Source organism: Equus asinus, chromosome 4, assembly GCF_041296235.1.
Source record: "Equus asinus isolate D_3611 breed Donkey chromosome 4, EquAss-T2T_v2, whole genome shotgun sequence".
Lineage (NCBI taxonomy): Eukaryota > Metazoa > Chordata > Mammalia > Perissodactyla > Equidae > Equus > Equus asinus.
The window spans coordinates 23,197,865-23,225,182 of NC_091793.1; the positions used below are offsets into that span (position 1 = coordinate 23,197,865).

The 27,318-nt window shown below is 59.2% G+C and overlaps 1 protein-coding gene across 4 annotated transcripts; it reads right to left on the bottom strand.

Moving 5' to 3' along the window:
- Nucleotides 1-258: 258 nt before the first annotated feature.
- MICALL1 (MICAL like 1) lies at nt 259-26,935 on the bottom strand. Of its 4 annotated transcripts, none has more exons than XM_044779894.2 (16): nt 26,443-26,935; nt 21,406-21,454; nt 20,859-21,000; nt 17,021-17,109; nt 15,776-15,918; nt 13,839-14,281; nt 12,484-12,541; nt 11,224-11,597; nt 9,325-9,740; nt 6,921-7,055; nt 6,178-6,304; nt 5,968-6,058; nt 5,742-5,815; nt 3,433-3,547; nt 3,192-3,238; nt 259-2,134 (listed from the first exon to the last, which is right to left on the bottom strand). In XM_044779894.2, exons 1-16 carry the CDS (start codon nt 26,586-26,588, stop codon nt 2,013-2,015), a joined length of 2,571 nt encoding a protein of 856 aa, XP_044635829.1. In that variant the 5' UTR covers nt 26,589-26,935; the 3' UTR covers nt 259-2,012. The 4 variants fall into 4 exon arrangements, with proteins under 4 accessions (XP_044635829.1, XP_070362995.1, XP_044635833.1 ...); XM_070506894.1 differs by having other exon boundaries at nt 9,331-9,710; nt 26,443-26,738; XM_044779898.2 differs by having other exon boundaries at nt 9,325-9,710; nt 26,443-26,738.
- Between the last annotated feature and the right edge of the window lie 383 nt (nt 26,936-27,318).

Sequence of the window (27,318 nt, forward strand, 5' to 3'; positions counted from 1 at the left end):
CAGATAAGCAGAGAGGGTCAGATCAGGGCCAGCTCAGGAACATTCCATTGGAAGCCTGTGTCCACACCTGCCAGAACCTGAGGGCAGAGGGTGCCGCATGACCAGGACAGCCGTCTTCCACCTCAAAGGCCCCAGCACGTGGCCCCAGGGCAGCAAACTGGAGAACCCAGGACAAATTCAGCCCATGACAACACTGCCTACCCTCGGTTTAAATTCAGACTAGTTGCCAACGTTTACAAATCACACACACACACAATCTGGATTTCTAGCTTCTTTTGAAAAATGGAAAGATCTGGCCACATGGGGCCCACATTCCCACAGGCTACAGTTGACTTAAGTGAGGAAGAACCTCTCCCTCTAGTTGTGGCAGACACCCCAGTCCACACCACCCATCTCCTGACACCGAGACAGCCTAAAGGAGCCAGCCCTCAGGTTACACGCAGCCCAGTTCATATGGGTTACCTGCCGGGCCCCTGAAAGGCCCTGGAGTTGGTGACCCCAGTCCCAGATCAACAGGCACTGTTGGAAGGAGACTGACTGCCAGGGGCTACACAGGTGTACGAGCCACCTCTCCCTGCAGAGGAAGGGGGTCCTGCCCGGTGGCAGGCAGTGAGACCAAGGCCCCTGTTGGTGGACAGCCCTACATGGCCCTCCTGGGCAAGCAGAGATGCCCAGCCACAAGGCGCGGTGGAGGCAGGGAAGAAGGCAGACCCGGCCGAGGGAAAAGCACCCCCAGGCTGCCTGGCTCTGGCAGCTGAGGTTGTCTCCATTTATTGTCGGTGAGGAAAACCCTGGCGAGTCAATCCAGTGCGATCTCTCCCAGAGGAGTGCTAAGGGAAGGGGCCCTGGAGGCCCCCAGAAATAGCTTATAGCAACAGTGCTTTGACCAAGAGCTGCTGGACACGTTCCCCGGGGGAAGGCGGTGTCCCCTCGGCTCCTCCTCTCCCACAGCCATCCCAGTGGGGGAGCGGCCATCAGTCCTTTGGTGGCAGGTGGCAACAAGTTGGGAGAGAACAGGAGAGAAGAGACAACAGGCAGGCGGGTGGGTGTGAGGTGACAATGGACCCACCATCCCTGAGCCCTGGGGGAGGGGGACACAACTAGCCTAAATGAGGGGCCAGACTACAGTGTGTTAAAGAGCCAGGATTAGCACCTACGTGAGGGTCAGGAACCAGAGCTGCAGCCGGGGCCTGCCTCCCAGAGGCCCCCGCCCACCCAGCACAGCCGCCACAGCCCCGTGTCCTGGGAAGTGAGGTTTCGTTCCTATAGAACGAGGGGAGATGAAGGAAGCACCTCCCTGAACTTGGAGGGACGGGGGAAGGATCTGTCCGCCAGGCCTGTTCGTGTCTGAGGACACAGTGACTAACTCAAACTTAATTAGAGGCTTCATAAATAGAGCTCCTGAGTGAGGAGAAAGATCCAGGGCCGCATGCCCTGGAAAGGAAGGCAGGGCCTCAGAGGCAGGACTCGGGCAGCAAGAAGCCAGTGCGACCCAGCCCTGTGTGCTGGCCTGCCAAGGGGGCGGCCCCCGAGGCAGGAGGCCGGGCCAGAGGCCGACCACGGGCAGACCTCGTGGGTGGGAGGACCTTGGGGTCAGAACTTTGACAGCTAAGAGTCCCAGCTGGATGTGGGGGAGGGAAGAGGGACCAGGGAGCTGCCCATCACAGCAGGGGCTGGGCGGGATGTGGGCAGCTGCGCTCGGCCGCTCCCGCTCCCTGCATCCAGGACCCTACTTGCTCCTTGGGTCAGTCACAGCATCTGGAGTCATCAAAACCAGGCTGGGCAGGGCTGAGCCTCAGCTGCCTGCGGCTCAGAGAAGAGGGAAGAAAACTCTTTGGCCCAGAACAGCCAGAGGACCCTGAGGAGGGGGAGGCCATCACCCAGAGGCTCCCTCCCCATAAGTCATCTTTCCTCTCGACTGATCCTGAAGGGGAACAGGGTGCCTCCCAGCGGAGCACAGCCCGGGAGCTGAGCCAGGAGAGGTGGAGGTCCCCAGCTGGCGGCCCTCGCTGTTAGCTCTTGTCCCCGGGGGACTTGCTCTTGGTATCACGCTTGTTTCCTAGCAGCTTCAGCACCTTCATGGTCTTGAACTTGCCCTTCTTCTTGCCCTCAGGCTCAGCCTCCTTCTGGAACTCTGCAGAGGAGAAAGGGGAGCCCATCAGGGCAGGCCACAGGGAGGGATGCAGCCTGCCCTGCTCCACCCTCTCCTCGTGTGGAACCTCGGGCAGGTCCCTGCACCTTTGCGAGCCTCTGGTTCTTGCCTACAGAATGGGAACCACAGCCCTCTCCCACTGCTCTGGCAAGGACCCAGAGCTACACGCATTTCCCATTTTGGGAAACAATCTGGAAACTGTGAAGCATGGTATAAATTTCCCTTTATAAGGCTCCATTCTGCTCGGCTGGTGCTCACAGTTCTGTGGGTCACAACACAAACACTGACTGTCAGAGCTAGAAGAAATCCCAGAAATCATCTGTCCTGGCCCCCAATTTTACAGAGAAGGAAACCGTGGGTTTTGAAATGGACTAACCCCAACTGAGCTCTTTGGAGGGGCCAGGCCCTGGGCTAAGTGCTTCATACACATTATACCAGCAGTCCTTACTCAGCACACGCCTGAGGGGGGTGCCTCCATCGCCCCCGTTCTGCAGACAAGGACAGTGAGGCCTAGAGGGTGACGTGGCTAGCTCAAAGTCACCCAGCTAGTAAGCGCCAGAGCCAGGGCTGGAATCCCAGCGTCTGACTGGAGTCCAGACTTAACCACAAAGCCACAGAGTGAGTCACTGGGGAAACCAAGATTAAGCTCAGGTCTCCTGACTTCCATCCAGTGCTCTTTGAACCGTTCCAGGCACGATCTTGTTCCCCAGCAGGCACTGCTGTTTGAGCCCACAGACCCCTCCAAGACGAACTGCAGATCTCAAGGAGGAACGCAGAGCCCAAGGGAAAGCACACTGGGAGAGAGCTCACCACGCACCACAGTCCTTCCTGTGGCACCAGGGCATCCCGCACCCACCCTCCCTGCCCAGACCATGGCCTTCCCGGCCGAAGGCTGTGCCACGCACACACGGCCTTCCCAGCAAAACAGAGGCTGGGAGTTCGCACACATCATCCCTGTGGTGCCCACTCCAACCCTCTGTTCAACCTGCCCTCGCCCTCCAGGAGATCAAGTGGACCAGAGCCCCAGGAGGGGCCTCACCTTTCCTCCTGATCATGGCTTCCAACATCTTATCTTCCTCTTCCTCCCTGAAACGAAAAGGGAAGCTGAGTGTCCCGCAGGAAGAAGGACCAATAATCTCTCAGTCCCTCCAGCCCCTGAGTCCACCCAGGGCTGAGCAAGGGTGCGCTGGGGTCGCTGGCAGTGACGGCAGGGCTGGCCTCGTCTGCTGTGGGCCCCTCCCCCAAGGACCCCCAGGGGAGCCCCTCCCCAGCCATCTCACCTCTGCCGGTCCTCGTCCAGGCAGTTGACGATGGCGTTGCGCTGCTCGATGAGGGTCACAAGCTCCTGCATCAGCACCTTCTCCCGGCCCCGGTCCTCCTCTGTCCAGTCCTTTTCTGCCCAAGGAGAAGGCTGGGAGTGTGAGTGGTGGGGAAACGCTCCTGTCTTCCCAGGAAGCCAGGAGCCAACACCTGAGTGCTAAGGGGGCCGCAGGCCAGCCCCACGCTAAATCCTATGAGGACAGGAAGGAGGAGCCCAGACGGGTGGGGATCACAGGCTTTTGGAGAAATGAAGGTTGTTACAGAGGAGACCAGGGATACTAGGCTGCCTACCAAAAAACCCTTCAAGGGGCCTTGGAAGGACCAGCACAACACGCATTCTGAGAACAGAGACCAGCGTGGGCCAAAGGGCTTCCTGCTTCTGTTCATTCACTCGTTCAACCAATATTCACTGGTGGGTTTGGAGGGGGCAGGATCTGCTGGGCCTGCTGGGAGCCTCCAAAGGCGGGCTGGCGGAGCAGGCGGGTGAACAGGGACCCCGGGTCCTCAGGCAGAAGTAACACAACGGAAGTGGCATACTGGGGCATTCACCTAATGCCATGAAGGAGGGCAGACTAGAGGGGACCCTGGGGGCAGGGAGCCCGGCCAGGAGGTGTCCCTGACATCTCATACACCTGCTGCCCCTCCAGCCTCCTCTCAAGAACCCGAGCCTTCCCCCAGGACCACTCTCTGACCCCACTCCCACCCAGCCCACAGGCCCCTGGGGGATGGATGCCCATACTTGGCCTTCGCCTTACAACATCTGCCACCACAGGCCTCCCCATCTCAAAATAAACATCCTGAGGCCCCTCAGCTGTGCCCCAAGCCCCTCTGCCTCACCCTGCCCAGACTCAGGAGCAGGGAACCCAGCACAGTTCTGGGGACAGCATGGGCTTCAGAGTCACCACTCCAGTTCAAAGCCTGCTCCGTCACTTCCCAAATCTGGGGCCTGGGTAAGTTATGTCCCCAATCCGGGATGCGCTGCCACCACACAGAGGACTAGAGAAGCAACAGAGTAAGCCCAGCGCCAGGCTGGCTTGGGGTACATGGGCACTGCGCCGACTCCAGCCACCAGGTGTCGCTGCGGCTCCCTCTGAGTGGCGGCCATGCCCCAGCCCGAGATCTGGGAGTGACTCATAGACGGCAGCAGAAGGTTGGGACATTCTGTGGCTTCCCCAGGGACACTCCTATCTCTGGGTCCCATCCAGCCTCGCAAGTTCCCCAGTCAACAGAGAGGCAGGGCCACTGTCCCAGAGAGGAGGGCTGTGTGTGCAGGACAGGCCAGATCACAGACATGGACAGAAGCCCAGCTCCACACCAGTGGGCAAAGCTCTCCACCTCTCTGGCTCTCCATTGCCTCATCTGTTAAATGGGAACAGGGATGCCGACCACGTGGGCCACAGGAAGAGGTCAAGAGCCCTGGTTCCCAGCTCTGGACACTCCACAGTCTGCGGCTCACTCCATTTTCCGGCCACGGACCCCCAACTCAGCCACATGCTAACCATCAACCATCAGCCTCTCAGAGGACAGTGTTTCCACATCCACTGTCCCCTCATCCCAAGAACACCCTACAGGGTGCGTACCCTCATCCTATCTTACACTTGAAGCCACTGAGGCTCGGTGAGGCTGAGAAACCCATCCAGCCTCCCCTGTCCTCTGCCCCAAGCATGTCAGTGACAGGACACAGGACTGTCTGACTCCCTCCCAGTCATCGTGCTCCCATTCGGAGCACGTCCGTCCCTCCCTCCTAGAGTCATTCTGAGCCATGCTGTGCAGGGGGTCCTTCCACCTCCCCCTCACTCCCCGCTGGTAAAGTCCATGCTCTGGCCTGATGGCTGTGAGCCCAGAGCTGTCTCTGGACAAGCGTCGCTATCACCCACTCATCCGGGGCAGCCCTGGGCCCTGGAGCCTGAGCCCCTCCTCACTGAGGACCTGCCCACCACATGTTCCAGGAGAGGGGGCGGCCAAAACAGGCCAGTCTGCTCCTGGTCCTGCTCACTGTAGCCCCTCATCCCTGACACTACGTGTGTCCACACCCCCACACTGGCCACGCTGTTCCCTCTCCTACTGTGGCTCGAGCTATTTATCACCTGTTACGACACAGACAGCACCCCTGGTCCTCTCCTCCTCTGGCCCTCTTCCCAGAGTCTGCCTGCACCTCCTCATCAGCGCTGCACGTCGACTCCCCAGCCTGGAGGGGAAGAACGAGGCCCTCTCCTACATGGCCCCAGGCCCAGGCAGGTGCCAGAGGAGAGCGCATGGCTGCACTCACCTGGCTTATTGAGAAGGCAGCGGAGCTCATACTCCACGTCGGCCTGGCGCTGCTCCAGGTGCTGCTGCTTAAAGCTGGAGGGTGGGAATAAGCCGACTATTAATTCTGCCCTGTGCACGGCCGCCCTGCCCTGTGCTGTCAGTGATGAGGGAAGACAGGAAAGCTGCTGTTCCAAGCCCTACGGATTCCGAGGAGGGGAGCAGGGGCCGAGGGCGGGAGGACTCACACGTAGATGAGCTCCGACTCCCGCCGCACCAGCAGGTGCTTCTCGTGGATGAGCTTGAACCAGTCCACCAGCATGTCGTCCTCACGGCCCTCTGGAAGCCAGACACCCACGGAGGCCAGGGTTAGCGGCAGTTCCCACCCTCGAAGGAGCCATCGAGGCTCCCCCGACCCCTAAGTCCCACCCTCCAGGCCCTCCCAGCAGCTCCCGCACCGTTCGCTCCACCACGCAGCTTCTCTTCCAGCAGGACCCCACGGTGTTCCAGGGCATCCAGCTGGCGCTCGATGGTGTCCATCTCTCCATAGATGTCCTCTTCGGGGATGTACTGGTCAGCCTGGACCTGCCCGACAGCACCCTGGTCACCTGAACAGCCCACCTGCCTGCTGCCAGGAGCTCTGGCATTTCTCCGCCAGCAGTGGCCACCACAGGCCCGGGCCTGGCTCTGTCCCACACCCCGGGATGGCCAGATGCGGGATCCCAGTGTGGCGCAGGGGAGAGCTATAAACCCTCCATGCCCTTGGCCCCAGCGCCAACAGGCACACCCAGAGGGAGGCAGAACTTCCTGCCTCTCGTGGCAGCCCCTCCCACTTCCCTGCCACTCCAGAAATGATGTCACGCTGTGAGAAGTGACTCTATTAGAGAGAGAAACTTGAGGACATGCTAATCTGTTCAACTAGAAGAATATCCTGTGAGCACTTGGACCCTTGAACTATTGTTAGTAACAAGTGAAATGCACCAGCCACTGCGCGCTCGCTTGAGAACAGCTGATCTGCTCGGAATCGCCCCAGGCTCCAAGTGAAACCTTCCAGCTGGACCACCCAAGTGCCCCTCTCTGACATCTGAGGGCAGCTGCCCAGGCAGCCCATCCTCTCGAGAGTCCCACAGGAAGCCTGAGGCTGCCCAGAGACGGGGCCCAGGCCCCACTGGCCGGATGTCAGGGAGCTCCCAGTTGGTACCTTGCGCTTGATGAGCGGGAAGCCGTGTCCTGGGGCCGGCGGCCTCGCTGGCTTGGATCCCTTGGTGACCTTCTTTGTGGTTGGGGACGCTGTGGGTGACGCCTTCCTGTTAAAAGGATTCTCCTTGCAGGAAGACTAAAGGCAGGGAGACATGACAGAGGATAAGTCTGGGGATGGGATGGGACAGTAAGGCACCCTCCCACCCCCACAGGATCACATGCGACTACGGAAAGCAGGCCTGGAGCCCAAGGCAGGAGGATTCGCCTTCGGGTGAGGAGGGCCCAGACAGAGCGCATCTTCCAGCAACCAGTCTCTGATGCACTCAGCCATTCGACAAACACTCCATATGTGAGCCCCTCCCACGTGCAGCCACTGCACTGGATACTCCAACACATTCTTACTTAGTTCTCACAACCACTCCGCCAAGTGGCTGTTCTAATGTCCATTTTACAGCTGAGGAAACTCAAGTTCAGAGAAGTTAAGTAATTGGCTCAAGGTCACGCACCTCCCAAGGGCCCAAGCTAGGGGGAAAATCTGTCTGTCTCAGGGCCAGGGCAGCCATCCAGCACTGGGGCAGCAGTCAGGAGTTTAGGGCCAGACGGAGCTATAGTGGCTCATTCAGGCCTCACAACCACGCTCTTCCCAGAGGGGACACTCAGGCTCAGAGAGGTGAAGCTCTTTGCCCAGCGTCGCCCAGCCAGGACGTGCCAAAGCAGGGATCCCACCTTCCATGTAGCCAGCAGGTGGAGGAGGAGGCTAGCTCCCTCGCTGCCCAGGAAAGACCCCTGTCCTCTGTGCCCGGCTCTGTGCACCCAGAACCCTGCACATTTCTGTCCCTCTGGGGAGACCCCTGCCCTCTCTGACGCCAGCACAGGGACAGGGCCCTGCCTCCACGTGGGCAAGGCCAACGTCTTCCAACCACTCTGCGCAGCTCAGCGGAAACAGAGGCCTCACCTGAGGCTGTGGAGTGCTCCCGGGGGTGCTCACCCAGCTCTCTCCCAGTGGCAGGGGCGGCAGGAGGGAGCCCTGTCACCTCACCTGTGCTGTCCCCTCCCGGGGAGCGAATGCCTCCGGTTGGTAGTTGCTGGGATTTCTGAAGCAGGGGAAGTGCCAGCCGAGTCCAGCATGGCAGGGACACAGGCTTGGGTCCCCACAGGCCAGCACCCACCCAAGACCCCCGTCTCCTGCCCCCACAGCCTCTGGGATTCTCTCCTAATCCTGGGGTTAGGGTGGGAGTGGGGGGCGTCCCAGAAGGAAGCCCACCTGGGGCTCTGCCCGCTGCCTCCACAGTCAGACCCCGAGGGGCCCAGCAGGGCCCAACAGCCCACGTCCTCGAGCCCCGCAAGGGTTCCCAGCCTTTTCTCAGTCACAGAACTTCAAACCAACCTTTCACACACCCCAAGACAGGAAACAGGTGTTTAAAGGGAACTGCCTAAAGTGGGGGCATCCAAAGTCAGCCTCCTCCCGCTCCCCCCACCACCAAGGAGCCCTGGGGCTCCTCAGAGCAGCCCGAGGCCCAGAGGGCAGGGCCTCCTCAAGGTCACACAGCAGCGGGTGGCAGAGCTGGATAGGAGGCTGCTGGCCGGGCCAGGGAAGGTTAAATGTCTGAAAGGCGCATGAGTAGGGGCTGGACTAACAGCTCAGCCCCGTCCCCAGACCCAGCCTCTGTCAGGTCAGTCAGCCCACGACAACAGCCCCCACGTGAGCTGTCCTGCCACCCTCCACCTGGGGCTGGACAAGCCTTGGGCCCTCAGAGGGCTGCAGAGTCCCGGGCGAAAGTGGATGATCAGAATGGTGGCCCAAAGGGGCTATGGCTGCAAGAGAGGTCCCCTCAGGAACCAGATGCCCAGAGGAATGTCCTGACACCCAGGGACCCCCAGTTCTTGACATGCGACTGAAAAACAAGTACACAAACAGTCCACAGAGGTCATCTGGCAAACGAGCTCCCGGGAGGGGCGCCCAGCTGGACCCTCCTCATGCCCACTCCACCCAAGAGGAGATGGAGTGCAGGGTGGGCCTGGGAGGGGCCTCGGGCATCAACAGGGCCTGAGTGAATGGAAGTGTGGACAGAAGGATGTGCGGACGCAGGGTGGCTGGGGGAATGCGTCCCAATGTGTAAGTGCACAGGATAAGCAGGTAACCGGGTCCCTGGATGCATCAATTCACGGAGGACTGGTACAGGGGACAGGTGAGTAGATGGATGGGAGGTCTGGCCAATGACGGAAGGATGGATACGTGAATCTTTGCCTCAGTGAATGGAGTGGTGAAAGGGTAGATGTACACAGCCAAGGTCAGTCAAGAAGTCAGAGGCCAGCGAAGATGGAGGCTCTGGACATTCCTGCCCTGGGACCAGAGCCCCATCCACAGACAGGACAGCAGCAGGTAACGGGGGAGAGGCACTCACCTTTACCTGGAGCTGCGGGGACGAGGTTCCAGGAGAAGGCACAGGGCTCTTGTCTCCAACCAACAAGAGAGGGGTGGGGGCAGCGCCACTGCAGGGCTTGGCTGGCTGGGGACCCGGGCTGCCCGTCGCACTGGGGGCAAGGCCAGGGCTGGCTTGAGGCATCCGGGCCACGCTGGGCTGCACCAGCTCCCCAGAGGAGGACAGGGAGGAGTTGGCAGAGACGCTGGTGGAGGTCCCAGGAGTGCCGGGGGCGTGGACAGCAGGCTCTGAGGAACTCTTGGGCACGACTGGTGGCTCCAGAAGCTCCCCAGCGGGGGTCTGGCTGGAGCTCTCGGACGACAGGCTCTCCACACTGAGGGCTGGCGACGGGGTAGCTGAGGGTGGCTCTGAGTGGGAGAGGCGGGAGGCATGGAGAGCTGTACAAAGAGATGAGCAGTGGGCACCAGGCGAGGGGCACAGTCAGGGCTTCCAGCCTCACCTAACACACTCCACTCTCAATAGGGCTGCAGGTGGCCCTGGAAACCCAAGTCCTTCCCTGTCCAGACGAGGCCATGGCCCAGAGAACAGCAAACACATGAGAGGACCAAGGTCCTTAGTGGACAAACCATCCAAATTCATCCTGTGCTCTCTGGGCTCTGGCATCCTGCCTCGTGGCACATCGAATCCTGGGTGTCCTTACTGGCCCTGATGTCCTCGTCCAGCATGGTACTGCCTCCACTTTCCCTCCATGTCTGATCTGACCCAAAGCAGAGCCGAATTTAAAAGGCAAATCTGCCAGGGGAGGGGAGGGCAGACAAAATCGAGGCTGATCTCTCCTCTGCCTCCAACTCCAGAGCAGAGGTGGGAGGAGAGCGAAGGGGAGGAGTGGGCGCCCCGCAGTGGCCGGCTCTGGGCCAGGCACTGCCCTGCACCACGACAACCCTCACGCCCCTGACAGATACCATACTTCAAAGTATCGCCATCTGCATTTTCCAGATGAGGCAACAGACTCAGAGAGCAGAAGGCACTTGCTCCGGCAAGGGCTGGGATTGGACCCCGCTGTGTCTGACTCAGAGCTCAGCCCACCAGCTATACCCGCACACACCCACCACCTCCACTCGGCCGACCACACTCAGCTAGAGGGTCCCAGGGCTCCAGCAGGGACCCCAGACCCCTGAGCACCTGCCTCTGTTCATCTCTGACATGCTCTCGGCCCCACCGTCGGAGGGGCTCCTCAGAGGTCTCTGAGGCAGCCAGACCCCAGCCGTGGTGGAAGGTGACCCGGCCCAGTGCCTAAGAAGACTGCAAGACGGTGACAGCCAAAACCACAGCGTGGCTGCATGAGAGGCAGGGCCAGGCGGAGGGAGCACAGTGCCCTGGAGGTGGCCCCCATCACCATTTCCCAGATGAAGAGACTGAGGACAGACAGAGGCAAGGAAGAACTCGGTCACTAGGCCTGCATCACACACAGCCAGGCCAGAGGCTGAGGAGCCTGGCAGTTGAGGACAGTGACGAGCTAGGCGGGATGTGAGCCACCCCTGCCTGTGCTTTCCACAAGCCCGACTCTATTCACTGGATAGCATTTAATTCTCACAACAGCCCTGTGAGCTGGGCTACAAAGGGTCAAGAGGATGAAGTCTGGAGCCTGGGTTCAAATCCAGCCTCCACTGTAAGTGCTGTGAGGCCTTGGGCAAATCACTTACCCTCTCTGTGCCTCAGTTTCCTCACCTGCAAAACGGGGGTATAAAACCTACCTCACAGGTTTGCTCTAGGATTAAATGAGAGGAAACATATGAAACATGTGGCACCTGGCCTGAAGGGGGTCCTGCTGTGCCACATCCCCTTCCCCACCCGGGGCTGACCCAGGCACCCGAGCCCAGAGCTCTGACTGTCAGGAGGGCTCCCAGGCACAGCACTCACCGAGTGGGGATGCGCTGGGCGCTCGGGGAGCAGGGCGCTTCTTTGTCTTGGGGCTGCTGGTGGGGGTGATGCCATACCAGGGGTGCAGGGACTTAGGTGTAGACTCAGCGGGGGCCAGGCCAGGCCCAGGGGCCAGGCTCAGTGTAGCGGGTGGCTCCTCCTCCTCCTCCTCAAAGGGGTTGTAGGGCTTGGGCTCCGGGCCGGCTGCCGCCGGGCTCCCCTGGGCCGCCTCCTCCGGGCCACCATTCTCCCCCTGCCTGCTGTCGCGCCTTGGCGGCCGGGGGCTGCTGCTCGGGGGCAGGGGGGCGGGCTTCTTCTTTGGCTCTGCCTGCACCAGCGTGATCCATGGGGGGTCCTTCCTGGGGGCTGGCGCCCTGGAGGGTAGCAAGAAGAGTCCGAAACCATTAGGAGGCAAAAGGGGCTCTGTCCTTCTCTGGACGGTTAGGAGTCCTTTTCAAAGGGGGAGGATGAGAAACTGCGCCCTCTCTACTCCCACCCCCAGCCCAGGGCGGCCAATCTGGGCCCAAGGCTGAAAGGGACTGTTACAGTCACATCCCAACTGGGCCCCTCGAGGCCCAGAGAGGGCAAACCTTCACATCACACAGCCCCATGAGCCCAGCCCAGGAAAGGACCCACAAGCGGCTCCCTGTGTGACCTTGAGAGAGTCACCTGCCCTCTCTGCATCAGTCTCCCACCCATGAAATGGGGACAAGATCATCCCTGCCTCACAAGGTCACCGTCAGGCCTGGCACAGAGCACGTGCTCACTGAGCGTTAACTACTATTCCGGCTGCGGCCCGCCTCTCTCCCTCACCCACCACGGGGAAGCACGGCTCCCAAACATCAGCCAGAAATAGACGACCTCACCAGGACGCGGGGCCCAGGGGTGGGGGAGGATCTGAGCCAGGGATACAGCGGAGCTTTTCTGGGTCTTTCTGTACTCTGCTGCTAATTGTCACAACTCTAAGAGCAAGGCCCAGGTCTCCCACGTCACAGAGGCAGGGGAGGCTGGAGAGGTGAAGAGACTCCAGAGGCGGCATCTCCACCAGGCCCCACTGCCCAGAAGCCGGAATCCCAGGGGAGCCTCGGGGAGGGGATGTGGGCACAGCGCTCCCGCCCCACCCAGAGATAAGCCCTGCCCATTCTTGGGAGGGTGTGCTGGTGGGTCACGTGTTCACAGGAAGCCTTGCCCCTGTGGGGGGCCCCAGGGGAACCCCCATTCCACCACCGGGGCCTTGAACGCCTCTCAGGCCCAGCATACCTCTCTGACAGCTTGGGCGTCCCTCTCGGCTTGGGGACGGGGGGCTCGTGCAGCCTTCCTAGATGGGAAAGGAGAGTGAGATGGGCCTTCGCTGGCAGCTGTGGCTGGGCAGCAGAGCGGGCACCCGGGGAGCCAACCAGAGTGCCCGCCTCACCAACCATGCCCCTCCTTCCTACCCACAGGTCGTGGCCTCCAGGTGGCCATGGCAACCTCACCTGCACCCTCACACTCCCAGCCCAGCACTCAGGGAGATCACATAAGCACCGAAAGTGACAGGTAGAGAAGGTCACAGGGACAAGGCCAGGACACCTGGAGACCCCATTTGTATTTCAGGTGAGAAGGGGGAACCCATGTGTCCCTCAGACACTTGCCCAATGTGGACAGGAAATATTGTCTCAACTCAGCCCCACTGCCACCTCCTCCTGGAAGCCTCCCCTGACTCCCAAGTATCCTCCATGAATCTTGCAAGAGCCTCTGTGTCCCCCATCTCAACAGACTTCTACACTCTACCGACATCCCCACGTGTGTACCTGTGTCCCCCTCAAGACTGGCAGCACCTCAAAGGCACATATAAGTCTGAACATATCTCTAACCCCGTGCCCAGCTCCAGACTGGGCCCCCACATGGAACAGAACTGAGCAAGTCCCAGAGGGAGACCCCAGGAGCATCTCCCCCCAGGCCCCCAGGCATCACTGATATGGCTACCCAGCGCATCCCAGGTTACACGGAGCCTGTTTCCAGAGCCCATGGACGCCCAGGGAGGTCATCTGGGAAGGTCTTGCAATGAGGGAGTGGGGTAGGGTCTCCACCACAGTTTAGACCAGCCCAGGGAGAGCCATCAGGGGCCCACCTGAGCAGGGACGCATCCTCGCCTGTCCCCTGTCCCCAGGCCCTGAGCTCTCCCTGCCAGACATCCAGCCATGGCCAGGCACATGGGCTGTGCACAGGAGGGGAGGCCACCTGAAGCGTGCGCTCAGACTGGCCAGGACACACGGAGTCCCAGAGACACTCGGGACATGACACACACAGTGTGCACTCGCTATACACCCCGAAACTGAAGCATACAAGACAGACACGAAAGGACAGCCTGATACACACAGAATGGGGCAGCAGGGCAGCGATCCGTGTCTGGTTTATTCGAGCTGTACCCCCAGCGTGGAGAATGGAGCACGGCACAGAGAGGCCTCAGTAACTATTTGTCACATGAGTTAATAACCTCAGAAACACAGAAATCCTGGCACATACATGGCATACATGGGCATAGAGTGTGGCCCCACAAATGCTCCCTGTGCACACGGACATTTAAATGCCAGCCACCCAAGCAAGCACCTGGCCCCTGCTGGACCCTTGCTCACCGTTCACCAGGCCGCTGCTGCCACCCTGCTCCAAGTTCTCATGCTGCAGGCTGGACCGGGGCCGGGGCGTGGGGGGTGTCGGGGCTGTGTTCTCTGAGACCTTCCTGGGGGCAGGCGTGGGGCGGCTGGCCGGGGGGCTGGCCAGCTCCTGGGGTTTGCCAGGAAGCTGGGGCTTGGTGGGGATCTGAGGCCGGGCCTCGGGGCTGGCCTTGGGCTCGTCCACCTCAGCCCCCGCAGCCGCACCGGGGTGGGAGCTGCTTCCCTCCACATCGTTGGCTTCTTCTGTGAGTTGCTGCTGCTTTGGTTGTGGGGGGAGCCCAGGCTTGGCCCCCAGCCGCCCAGCTGGGCCCAGCCTAGTGCAGTGCTCCGCACACACGAAGGTGCCCTCCTCAGGCCCGCTCCTGTAAGCTCCGGGGAGCAGGGTGCTGGAGCACTGCCGACACCTGCCGGGGAGAAGAGGGTGGGGGAGATTCGACTTGACTGGGCAGCCCGGCCCAGGCGCCTGGCTACCCTCCCTCCAGCAGCCCAGGCTGTTCCTGCCTCCCCTCTTCCCAACTGCCAGCCTGCATCCTGTCTGATACCTCAGACTTCCCAGAGGAAAATGGAGATGGCAACTGTCAGAGTCACAGAACAATAAACCCACGTGAAATCAGCAACACGCTTGTGAAATGTGCCCCCAGCTTGTGCTGCAAGAGGAGGCAAAGGTCCCTCCGAGCGGCCATCCACTGTGTGGACCACACTGGTCAGAGGCTCGGGATAGCAACTGAGTGGTTTTCAAGCAACCAAGGTTTTTTTGTTTTTGGTGAGTTTTTCTGTTTTTTTTTTTTAGATTGGCACCAGAGCTAACAACTGGTGTCAATCTTCTTCTTTTTTCTTTTTTTTTTCTGCTTTTTCTCCCCAAATCCCCCAGTACATAGTTGTATATTTTAGTTGCAGGTCCTTCTAGTTGTGGCATGTGGGACGCTGCCTCAGCATGGCCTGATGAATGGTGCCATATCCACGCCCAGGATCCAAACTGGTGAAACCCTGGGCCACCAAAGTGGAGTGCGTGAACTTAACCACTTGGCCACGGGGCGGGCCCCTGTTTTATTTTTTATGAAATAGAATAAAATACAATCTATCAGAGTGGATCCCACTTGTTTTATGAATCTCTAATTCCAGCTGTGCATCTATTTACCCAAGTTTTATTTCAGGGATATATTGACAACTGGTCAGAGTGTCAAAGTATTTCTTACTGGGGGTCACTATAAAAAGTTTTTAAAACAGTGTCCTCGCAGCCAGACATGACTCTGTTGGTGTACAGGTTCCCTGCTCAAGATTTTTCCCCCATGATACCTCACTTCTGCAGTGAGGTCCCTGGGTTCAAGGTTCTGCCGCCACACTCACAAACACACACACATTGACCCACGATTGAATGCATGTCGTAATTCTCGGTCCCTGGCTTTCCTGGACTAATCAATTTTCCTTACTGATTTCATTTTTTGTAACATATAAAATGCTTTCATACATTTTCTAAGTTATTTGTCTTTTCTTTGCCTCTTATTCCATTTTCTTTAAACTTGGCTTCCCCTGGGAGCCACACACTGGAAGCAAGGTATTACTGTGACTTTTTTTTTCTATCCTTTCTTTTTTCAACAGCTTTTAAAGCACATTCTGCTCCTTAACCATCATCAGGTGATTGGCCTCAAAGAGCTCCGGGGCTGGAGGCAGAACCCCCGAGCTCCAGCCGCATTTCTGTCTCTGATTATGTGACTGAGCAAGTCATCTCCCCTCACCACGCCTTGGTTTGCTCATCAGTAAAATGGGGAGAAGAGGCTCCGGCATGAAGACCTGGCAAGACGCCTGGTACACCGTGGTGCTGAATCCGCGTGTGCTCCCTCCCCGGTACCGGGGTGGTGGGGGTGAGGCCCCTGCCCCGAGGTGCCCCGGCCACTCACCGGAAGCAGTGCCGGTGGTACAGCTTGCCCTCGGCCAGGTAACGCTGCACCAGGTGCACGTGCTGATGGCAGGCCGCACATGTGCTGCTGGGGGTCCGGCAGGCGCCCTGCTCTGACAGGCTGCCAGAGGAGAGCTCCTCAGCCTGCAGGGGACGGGGTGGGCAGACGGGGAGGGGGCTGTGCTCACCAGTCACCCTGTTCAAGAACACTCCCCCTTTCCCCTCCCCCAAGGCTGTTGTCCCCAAGTGCACACTGAGCTTTACGGTGGTAATGTGCTTCCTCAGAGCCCCAGAGAAGCGGAGGACGGGAGATTGTCACCATTTTGCAAAGGAGGAAACTGAAGCCCAGAGAGGGGAAAAGACTTGCTCAAGGTCACTGAGTCAGGATGGAAACAAAATTCCTGACTTCAGTTTCTGGGGCCCTCCCCCTAGAAAGGCAGCTCCTGGCTGTAGAACCCTTCCCCTTGGCTGCTCCTGCCCCTCGCCCATCCCTGCAGGTGGCCCTGACGGGTGACTGTCCTCTTAGACCCATGCCATCTGCCTTCTCTGCCTCCCCTCCTACAGCCACAGCAGACGCAAAATCCCAGTTTCTCTACTTCGAAGCACCGTGACCTTGAGCAAGCTGCTGGCTCTCTGGGCCCTGGATTCCCACCTGCAAACTGGGATCCTACAACCCCCGCCCGCCTCAGCCCTGCACACGCTCGCCGGGCACCTGCCCTGGCCCGGGCTCCCGGCCCTCGGGAGCTCCTGCAGCAAGGAGCAGATGGGAGCAGGAGGGAAAGCTCTTTGCACACTGGGAAGTGCTGTCCAGATGTGAAGGGCTGGGGTCACCCGCTAAGCATCTTGGAGCAGGGGACTGGCAGGATGGCCTGACTTCCCGACTGAGAGCCCTTGGACAAATGACCAAACCTCTCTGAGCCTCAGTTTTCTCATCTGTCTATCAGAGCACATAATACTGATGTTCAGGGTTGCTGAGAGGATTAAACAGAATCACGCTGGGAAGTTAAAGCTCTGTCTCAACAGGAGTCAAGGCAGGTATTTGCTGTCACACGTGTGAACCCCTCAGTCCCGGGACGGCAAAGCCAGTGCTGTGGACTGCCCTGCGCCCCCCGCCCAGGCCTGCATCTCCTGCCCCTGCCCCGTGCCCTGGCCTCTGAGATTCTACTTCCATGGCCAACGAGACAAGGACCGAGGACACCCTCTGAGCAGCAGTCCTCCCTTCGCCCCAGCCCAGGCACCTGCCTACCTGAGCCCCGCCTCCTGGTTCTGATAGAGCAGGTGTTTCGGATGGCGGGGAGGAGAGTGCCAGGCCCTTTCTGGGTGGTGAGACACCGGCTGCCAAGAGAAAGGATGGAGACCCTGAGTCAAGTGGGGACCCTGGAGCTCAGTGCCATCACCTTTGGGCAGACCACCCAACGCAGCGGGAGCACAGCAGGCTCCCGCTTCACAGGCCAGAGGCCGCCTCCTCTGCCAAGCTAGGTGCCGAGGGCAAGCTACCGCCTCTCTGAGCCTCCACAGGTGGGACAGTGACTCCCACTGCACCGGGCAGTGTGAACAGCGAGGCAACAGCACAATCACAGAACTCATAGCACCCAGAATGTGGCAGGATGGGCAGCCTCCTTCCCACAGGGTAAGGGGTTGAAGGAAAGGAAAAGAAAGGACCACATGGTGCTGGCCAGACGGGCCAGCTCCCTGGGGCCACCGGGGGCTGCCCTCCTACACCCCAGTGAGCAGGTGTGGCCACACCACTCCTATGCTCCCTCGCACCAGAAGAAACCCACCCGCCCCACTGAGCCTCCTCCAAGACTCCCCGCTTCACGCCTTCAGCAGACATGCACCGAGCACTTCCTCTGCACCCAGTGAGTAAAATAAAGGCCCCAAATTCAGAAACTGTGCACCAAAAAAAGGTCGGTTTTACTTAGGATAATTTAAAAAACAAAATCCAAGCGCCTCACTGTGGTCTAGAAGGGCACTTACCAAACTTCAGGTCACAACGCCTTAGCGAGTCCCGAAATCAATCTAGTGGATTGCAACCAGCACATTTAAAAGATGAAACAGACCAGAAAATATCTGCCCACATCACATGCTGCAAGGGGAAGGGCCGTTTCCTGAAACTTGTTTCAGTCACATATGTGTGTGTGAACTCGGACTGTGATGAGAAACGGATTTCTTACCCTGAGTCGTGATCTAAGATTTTGGAAGCCCAGCAGCCTAATCAGGTCCCAGCCCCCTGCCCCGTCCTCATCTCCTCTTTCCCCCTCACTCCCCTGAAGCATACCGGCCCCCTGCTGCCCCCTTGCCTGGAACATCCCTCCCCACATCTTCCCATGGCCTCCTCCTTCTCCTTGTTCAAGGCTTAGCTCAAATGTCACCTCCTCAGAGAGGCCTTCCCTGACCACCCATCTAGAGTAGCCACTTCCACCCCCACTGCTTTTCATCCCATTACCATATTTTGTTTCCTTCATTGGACTTGTCTGAAGTTATATTACTTATGACTTTGTCCTCTCTCCCTCCGCCACCCATCAAACTGCAGCTCTGTGAGTCTGTCTCATTCCTGGCTCTCTCCCCAGCACCCAGCACAGTGCCTGGTGCACAGTAGGGGCTCCATAAATATTTGTTGAATGAATAAGTGCCAGGTGCTGGGGCTACATAGTTGAGAACTAGACAGAGAGGCACTGTATGGGAAGAGAGGAGAATTCAAGAAATTATGACCAGGGGCTCATGTGTTCACCACGGGGCAGGGGCTACAAGGGCACCTGCAGTGTATCAGGGCAGGCTGCTTGGAGGAGGCAAATGTGAAGATGAGAGGATGAGTAGAAAAGAATGTGCCAGGGGTGGGAGGGGAGGAAGGGGAGGAACAGAAAATGGAGTTTGGGGCTGGAGAATCAAGAAGGAAGGCTTAGCAGTGAAGGCATGTGGTGTATTCAAAGCAGCACAATGTACAGCTGACATTTACACAATGTTCGAAGCCAGTATGACCTCAATAAAATAATTTTAAAAAAAGGAAGCACAAGAAATTCAGGATGACTATAGTAGGGGCAGGGAGTGTGCGAGCTGAGTGGGGAGAGGCCCTCAGGGACCCCACTAAGAAGCTGGACTTTATCTTCATGACACCCGCCCCTGCCACCCTGCAGGGGCAGGCACCCCTCCTCAGACTCCCTACAGCCGCTGGGCTTCCCTCCTCACACTCTGGTTGTAGACCAGACTGTGGCTGCTGGAGGGCAGGGGTCAGCCGAGCGCCCAGGCTCACTGGCACAAGCTGAACACAGCACGGCGCTGAGGTGTCTCAGCCAGGGCCAGGCTCCAAGGCTGCCCAGACCAGGGGAAGTTGAGCCTGGTCGAAATCGCCCTTGAAATCCCCACTTGCCCAGAAAGCACAGCCACAGCCAGGACCATGTGGGGTGTCTAACAGCCAGCTCTGCCTCCAGGGTGGGAACACAGCACTGTGTTTCCTTTGACTGCACAGCAGGTGGGATAAAAATGGCTTGCATTTAGGGGCCAAGCTGTATGAAAAGCACAAACTGTACTTTTATCAACAACAATCCCAACAGGCCCGGGGGCACTCCAGCCCAGGCACAGCTTGGGGGGCTGGGCCCACGAGGACGCCCTCACCCCAGGGTCCCCAGGGAGGACCCAGGAACAGAGCAGGCCCCACCTACAGTATTATCAAGGACCACCCCCCGACCTCCCCCAACAGGTCCCGGAAGGCAGCCCTCCAGAGAAGAGCTTAGCAGAGAAAGAGTGGAGCTTGGTGACAGGGAACCCTCCGGAAGATAAGACTGACCCATAAGTCTATGTAAGCAACTAAACTCTAACCAGAAAGAAGCCATAATAACACACTGAGTCCTAAGTCACAGCCAGACAGGCTCACATCTCCTCATTCACTCGTGACATCAACCTTGTGAGACAGGCGCTATTCTTAGGCCCACTGCAAAGGGGAAACTGAGGCAGCAGGGGGACCACGGTGGCCCACTGTCACCCAGACAGTAGATGGCAGAGCAAAAAATTTTGAGTCCATGCTCTTAACCCCCATCCTACTGCTTCTCACCAAAGACTTGGTGGTTGAGAAATACTTTCACTTTGATTTCTGTTAAAATACACATGATGTTATCTGTTCAATCATGGCATTAATCTCTATCATTATGGGGGTAGTAACAGGTTATGCTTTTTTCTATGTTCTAAATTTTCTACAGTAAGCATGCTTTACTTTTAGTAAGAAAAAAACCCCTGACTTCACAGAACACTTTCTTTCAAAAAGATGGGCAGGGATTGTCCATATGGAGAGCAGAGGCAGGAGGCAGGACTGAAATGGGGCAGGGGAGGGGCAAGGAGGCCACCCCCTCAGGTCTGTGGACAGTAGTGCCCCGGCACAGCTCAGGACACCGGATTCTCATCCCAGCCTGACTGGTGTTCCTGCTGCGTGACCTTCAACTTCCTCCTTTCCCTCTCTGGGCCTATCTCTTCTCTGCAGAAGGAGAGGCCCAGTTGTCCCCAGGAGAGATTCCTGCATGGAGAGTCTCCAGGCAGGAGGCTGGGGACACCCAGTGACCTGACTCAGGGCAGAGAAGTACCCTTGTAGCTCCCCCATCTTTGCCCCCCACCCCCACGCCCCCACCAGTTCCCCAGCCTCCCAGTTCCTAGGCCTTGAAGGTCACTTCTGGGGAAGACACTGCACAACAGTCCCACAGGGCCACTTCCCTGCAGGAGGAAAAAACCCTCAGGGAAGTGTCTGCAAACAGGAAGTGAGGCTGGGTGCCAGAGAGGTGAACTCAGCAGCGGATGAACTCGCCCTGCTGCCTCTCCTCTGACATTACTCTGCTCAATTACTGCTTCCCGTGTTTGTCGTCTGTCTCCCCCTCAGGACTGCCCGCTCCATGGGGCAGCCACCTCGGTCACAGCTGCACCCCCAGGCCCAGCACAGTGTGATTTTATTCAATAAATAGTTCAATGAGCAAATGAATGATCCAGTGAATGAATGATGTGGCTGCCTCCCCAGCTGCCTGTTTGCAGCTCAGAAAACAGTAGGACACATCCCTAGCAGGGTCCCCAGGGCCAGCCTCCCTGCAGGGTTGTCCCCCTCTCACCTTGGCCAGGGCTGGCGAAGTGGTTGTAATACTGGGACACGTAGGTCATGATGCTGAGGCAGTCGGGGACGCTCATGGAGACCATGTCATTGGGGTCCAGAAGAGCAGGGATCCCCAGCTCCTTCTCAGCCACTTCAAAGGCCTGGGGGGCGGGGGCAGGGGTGAGGGCAGGTGTGGGGGTGGGGCCAGGTGCAGGGGTGGAGGCAGGTGTGGGGGTGGGGACAGAAGCAGCCATAGCAGGAAGAGGAGAAGGAGGCAGGTTAGTGGGTGCCCCTCAGACAAGGCCAAGCTTCCTTCAGTGGGATGGGGGGACCAGGGCAGGGGTGGGTGTGGCCCACACAATGACCTAGAGAAGGGGGAGGCCAGGTACTCCAGGCACCCATGGGCCAGAGGGAAGAAGGGGCTAGGGAGAGGAGCGGCCAGGGACCAACTGCAAGGCCGCTCCTCAGGGAGCTGGTCCAGGAGCCTCAGCTCCCGCCCTGCAAGGCCCCTGCCCACTCCACCCCCACACACAGCCTCTTGGGCCTCCACCTGTCTGGGGACTCACCAAACGGTTATTCTCGAAGACATTGTCCTTGGAAAGCGAATCAAAATCTCTGCAAGAGGCAAAAGGGAGGAGGAGCGTTGAGGAGGTGACGGGGGCAGGGGTGTGGAGCTGGAAGGAGCCAAGTGGAGGTGACCTCATCCAAGCCAGCGGGGCGCAGCAGGGTTGGGGAGGCATGTGTGGACTTTCAAGGAGGAAACTGAGGCAACAAGCACATGCTAATAGACCGGGGCTGCCAGGCTGGGGCAGAGGATGAGCTCATGGCCCCTGGAGGCATCCAAGCAGACGCTGGAAATCACTCGGAAGGCGGGGCTCAAGTCCAAGCTTCCACATTTAAGATGCCGTCCCTCACTGCAAGCCTGGACACCATTCCCCAGGAAGCCCTTCCCCAGGAAGCCGTGTCCTGAGTCAGTGGCACAGACAAAACCAAGACCAGGACTAATGCCTGTACCAACAGGGACGTCCACGGATTGCGGGCCTCACGCTGGGCACTGTGCTGAGCTCCTGCCTAGAATTTATTTTCAAAGCACCTCTATGTGGCAGGTTATTTACCCCATTTTGCAGACGAGGCCTGGAGAAAGGAAGCCACCCAGCCCTGGGAATTCACATTTCTGGCCCTTCCACTGCACGTCACAAACCCAGAGAAGCCACACCAATTTGCTGACTCCCCAACCCAGCCCGAAGATGAATTTTTTTTTTAATGGGGCCAGGAACAGAACAAGTTTGAACCCGACTGGAAATCATACAGACTCCAGAGCTGCCAGTACTGACTGGCTGGCCGACCCCACTCAGCTACTCCGGAGGGCACCCTCCCTTGGGGAAGCAGTGAAGGGTTTCCCCATTTCTAAGCTGGGACAGGTGAGAGGTGGCAGGGCCTGCCTGGGGGACCCTGGGAGGGGACAGCTGGCTGGTCGGCTGGCTTTCTTTATGCCCCCGCCCCCTCCACGCTCCAGGCTGCTGGAGTGGCTGACACCAGCGGAGGCGGCCCAGCCTTCCTGTTCGGCAGCCTGCTGGGTGTACCCACACGAGGCTTTGCCCATCTATGGCTGCAAACTACAGCCCTGACTGCCTGAGACAGTGAGCCCAGAGGCCAGAGCAGGCAGCAGCATCGCCTCCAAGGCCTGGGTCCCAGGCCCTGCTCTTCCAGGCCAGGCTATGTGACCTTGGGCAGGTCAGTGGTCCTTGTGGCCTTCATTTTCCCATCTGCAAACAGGGGAAAGCTCAAGGACCACTCCCAGGCTGGTGGGGAGGACTGGTCAATCTGGGCTTGGCAAAGGGCAGGCCTCACAGACATAGGGAGCGGGCAAGCACCCCCGCCCCTGACCAACTTCTCCAGCAGAGTCCAGGTACAATGAACCATGGGCAAAGGCAGGAAAGGGTAGCTTGAGAACCAGGAATGAGGTGCCCCAAGGCTGCCAGCACTGGGCAGAGGGGAGCTGAGATGTGCGAGCCTCGGCCGCCTTGGCCACCTCTGGCCAGATCGCTTCCTTCTCTCAGCTGGGTCCCTACCTCCCCTCGCTTTGCCACTGCCTGAGTGTGACCTTACGCCAGCTATTTAACCTCTAAACCTCAGCCTCCTGGTCTGTGATGCTGTGAACAAGTGAGGGGACACCAGCCCAGCCCCCAACAAGGGCTTGTTCCAAGACCAAATGAGACAAAAGCAACTTGTCTTGGCCATTTATTTCAGTCCCCCAGCAGAGTTCCTAGAAGGCCAGGGTCACGTGTGGTTCCCCCTGTGCCCCCAACACCCTAGAGAGTTCCTGGTACTTAGCTGGCACTCACTAAATGTTTATTTATTTATTTATTTATTTTTGAGGAAGATTAGCCCTGAGCTAACTACGGCCAATCCTCCTCTTTTTGCTGAGGAAGACTGGCCCTGAGTTAACATCCATGCCCATCTTCCTCTACTTTATACGTGGGACGCCTACCAAAGCATGGCTTTTGCCAAGCAGTGCCACGTCCACACCCGGGATCCGAACCGGGGAACCCCAGGCCACCGAGAAGCGGAACATAGGAACTTAACCGCTGTACCACCAGGCCGGCCCCTAAATGTTTATTGAATGAACAAATGCTGGAAACTGTGTGAAAACGATAAAGGCCCCCAAGATACTACAGTTTTTCCTCCAGTTTCTTCCCCGCCCCCATCTCTGTCCCTAATCCACATCTGGGCTTTGGTAGCATAGATATTGTCTGAGAGTTTTCAAAGGCCAGTGAGGTTCTATTTCACTCTGGGGGAGATGAAGGACATCTCAGGATTCAAAAGTGAAACCCACATGGTCCCTGCCCTCAAGGGAGCTTAAAGATGCATGGATTGAGGGGGCAGCAGTGAACCAGCTCCCGAACACTGCAGCAGAACCCTGCCCCCCAGCAGAGGCAGGCCCTCCGCCCCAGGAGCTTGAACCACTTTGGAAGATGATTCCTGACCTCGGCCCCTACCCAAGCCCTATTTTTACGGACATCCTCCCCGGACATCCTCCCCTCCCGTTGCTGAGGGCCTCTCTCTGCCTTGTGTGGGACCTGGGCCTCAGTTTTTCTCCTGTGCAATGGGCTGGCAGCCCGGGCATTGATCTGCCTTACAAATGAATGTCTGGTCATGATTCTGGATCTCTTCTCATGAGGGCGCTGCCCTCTCCTCCACACCTCCTCCAGCCACATCCCTCCCCTGCTTAAAACCCACATAGCGCCCTGTGGCCCTGTCCACCCTCCTTAGTCAGCAACAGGCCACATCTCCTGGCCCTCCCCATCGTGTGCTGTGGGCTCCAGCAGCGCTTGCTCCCTGGGTCTCGGCTCAGGTGGCCCTCTCTGCCCAGAACGCCCTTCCCTCAGCCGTCACCTGGCTCCTGCTCTCCCCTGGAAGACTATGTGACATCTAGGAGTCCTTCCCAGTCTGGCCCTCTGACACAGCACTTCCCACATGGAATTATCATCACTGCTTATACATCTGTTCCCCCCAGAGGCCGTGAGAGACTGTGTGGGGTTCATCTCTTGGCTGGTTGGTTGCCATCTACATCACCAGCCAGTGTCCAGCACAGAGTAGCAACTCTGTAAATACTTGTTGAATAAAGGAAGGAATAAGACACTTTGATCATCCCCCTACTGCCTAATAACACTACCCATAGTAACTAATGTTAATTGAATGTTCCTTACCTCATCTAACCCTCACAACGATCCTGTGAGGTAGGTCTTTTTCTTTTTTTGAGGAAGATTAGCCCTGAGCTAACTACTGCCAATCCTCCTCTTTTTGCTGAGGAAGACTGGCCCTGAGCTAACATCCATGCCCATCTTCCTCTACTTTATATATGGGACGTCTACCACAGCATGGCTTTTGCCAAGCGGTGCCATGTCCACACCCGGGATCCAAACTGGGGAACCCGAGGCCAGTGAAAAGTGGAACACGTGAACTTAACAGCTGCGCCACTGGGCCGGCCCCTGGTCTTATTATTAACCCTGCTTTACAGATGAGGAAACTAATGCCTGGAGGGTCCGGTGATTTACCCAAGGTCGCATACCTAGGACATGGAGAAGCTGAACGCAAACCAAGCCGCCTGCACTTTGATGCCGACAGCCTCAGGGCCGCCCTGCGGCTTAGCTTGACCAAGTCCCTTCACACTCTGGCCCTGTCCCCTGCCTCCTGCCTCCCCGCCTGCCCCCCACAAAAACAGAAGATCCCTCGAGCCCCCACTCTAATGCATGGGTCCAATTTGGGTGCCCTTCTCCTCCATCCTTCAAGCCCCCACTCCTGAGCCCCCCCACCCCATGCCTCTCTTAGTGCAGACGTCACACACCCCACAGCAGGCAGCAGCCCCCCTGCGTCTCCACCTCATCTTGTTCACGTCTGCATCCACGTCCCCCACAACCCTCTCCTCCAGGGCCCAACACAGGGCCGGCCCCACCACCCAGACACTGCACCACATGGTATAGAGTAAAGCAAGTGCATCTGCACCATTGAATCCTTGAGACAACCCTTTCCTTCCTCCCCTCCTTCATCAAAGCCCTCCCAGGTGCTGTCCCTGGGGAGTGCAGGTCTGGAGGAGACAGACAGAAAGACTCCAGAACCTGCCAGGCCCAGAGAGCCCTTCGGGGGCTGCAGCCAAGGCAGGCAAGGACCATGACTCTTGTCTTCAATTTGCAGAAGTGCAAGGAATGGCAGGCAGCAGATACACTTTCACTCAATGTCTTAATGAGTGATTGAATGAATGAGGTTCCAGGGCCCAAAGGCAGAGGGAGCTGAGACAGAAGCCACAAATCAACTGCTCTGAATAAATTTTCCCATGAGAACATCTCTGGGCAGCTAGGAGCAAGAAGAGACCATTTCATACCCTGGAGGAGCCGGCTGGTGGCTGTCAATGGGACCCTATGAGTCTTCCCAAAGCCACTCCTCCTCCCTGTCCCACGGAGGACACCGGGGCAGTGGGGTACACACCTGGGGAGGCAAGTCTGTGTCCTAACTGAGGAGGATATTTACAACCACTCATCCAACCACTGTTAACCCAGGGTCCTCTGTGCCAGGCACTGACCTAGTGCCCCGCAGAAAAGATGGCATCAGGGAGGCAGAGAAGGGGTTCACTGTACTCGGGGCAAGGAGGCCCCACAAAGGGAACAGGCCTCAAGGCCTCATGGGAAGGGGTGCTCAGTGCGCCTGTTGGAGAGTTTAGGACGAAGAGGACAAGCCCAGGGTCCCCAAGGAGGGCTCGGTGTCCCTTCAAAGAGTCAAGGCCTTGGGGGCTCAGTCCTTTGGCGGAAATCAGAGCCCTGTGGGCGGGGCCCGGCCCCCAGCGGAGGGACCAGCCTGGGGGCGGTTCAGCGCCCAGTGGGCGGGGTCAGCGAAGCCTGGCGGGGGAGGGGCCCGGGTCGGGGGTCTCCGTGAGCCGCGCGGCGTCCAGGGCCAGTTGGCAGGGTCTGCGTCTCGGTCTCCGGGGGGCGGCGCCTGCCTCCGCCCCGGCTGCGCGTCACTGAGAGGGGCGGGGGTCCCGGCCCTGCTCCGCGCCGCCGCCCCGCGCCCCGGCCCGCCCTGCGCCCTCCCGGCGGCCCGGCACTCACAGCAGGTCGGGCCGGTGCCGGTGCAGGATGGCGCAGAAGGCCAGGCCGTCCCGGAAGGAGCTGCTCAGGTCGCGGATGTCCACGCCGCGGTAGCCCTCGCACTGGCGGCGGCACCAGGCCAGCAGCGCGCCCCGCGGCCCCGCCATGAGCGCACGGGACTCGGCCCGGCTCCGGGCGCCGCGGCGCGGGCTTCCCCGTCGGGCTTCCGGCCGCCGCTGCGGCTCGAGCTGCGGCTCCGCGCGGCCTGCCCGTGCGCTCCCGGCTCCGACCCGCGGCGGCGGGCGCAGGGCGGGCCGGAGGCGGGGCCCGGCCTCGGCGTCCGCGCTCGGGCTCGGCGCGGGGGCCCGGCCCGGCTGCCTGCTCCCCGCCCGGCGCTGCCCGGACCTGCCCGAGCAGCCGCCGCCCGCGTGGCCCGGCCCGGCCGGCCGCCGCCGCCTCCTCCCACCGCCGGCTCCCCGCGCTGTGGGCCGGCCGCGGACGCCCCGCTGGCCTCGTCCCCGCCCGCCGCCGCCGGGGAGCAGCGAGGGGGCGGTGGCCTGGTGCCCCACCCAGCGGCTGCTCCGCCCCCGGGCGCGGACACCTCGCCCCGCCCTCTCCTCGGTGATCGCGGGTCCCCGCTTCCCCACGGGGAACCCCCAAAGAACTGTGGGACAGCCCCTAACCCCTCACCCACCGCAAACTAGCCCCTCCCCACAATGACTTCTTCCTCCACCCCTTCCACCCAGCCGCCCACCGGGAACTCCCTTTCTCTCATTCTTACTGCCTCCCACTCTTTGGCCTAAGGACCTGCAAATCCCCCACACGGACTTCTCTAAACTTACCCACCTCCCGCAGCCTGAAACTCTGGGGAGGCATTCCCCTACCTCAGGGCCATCA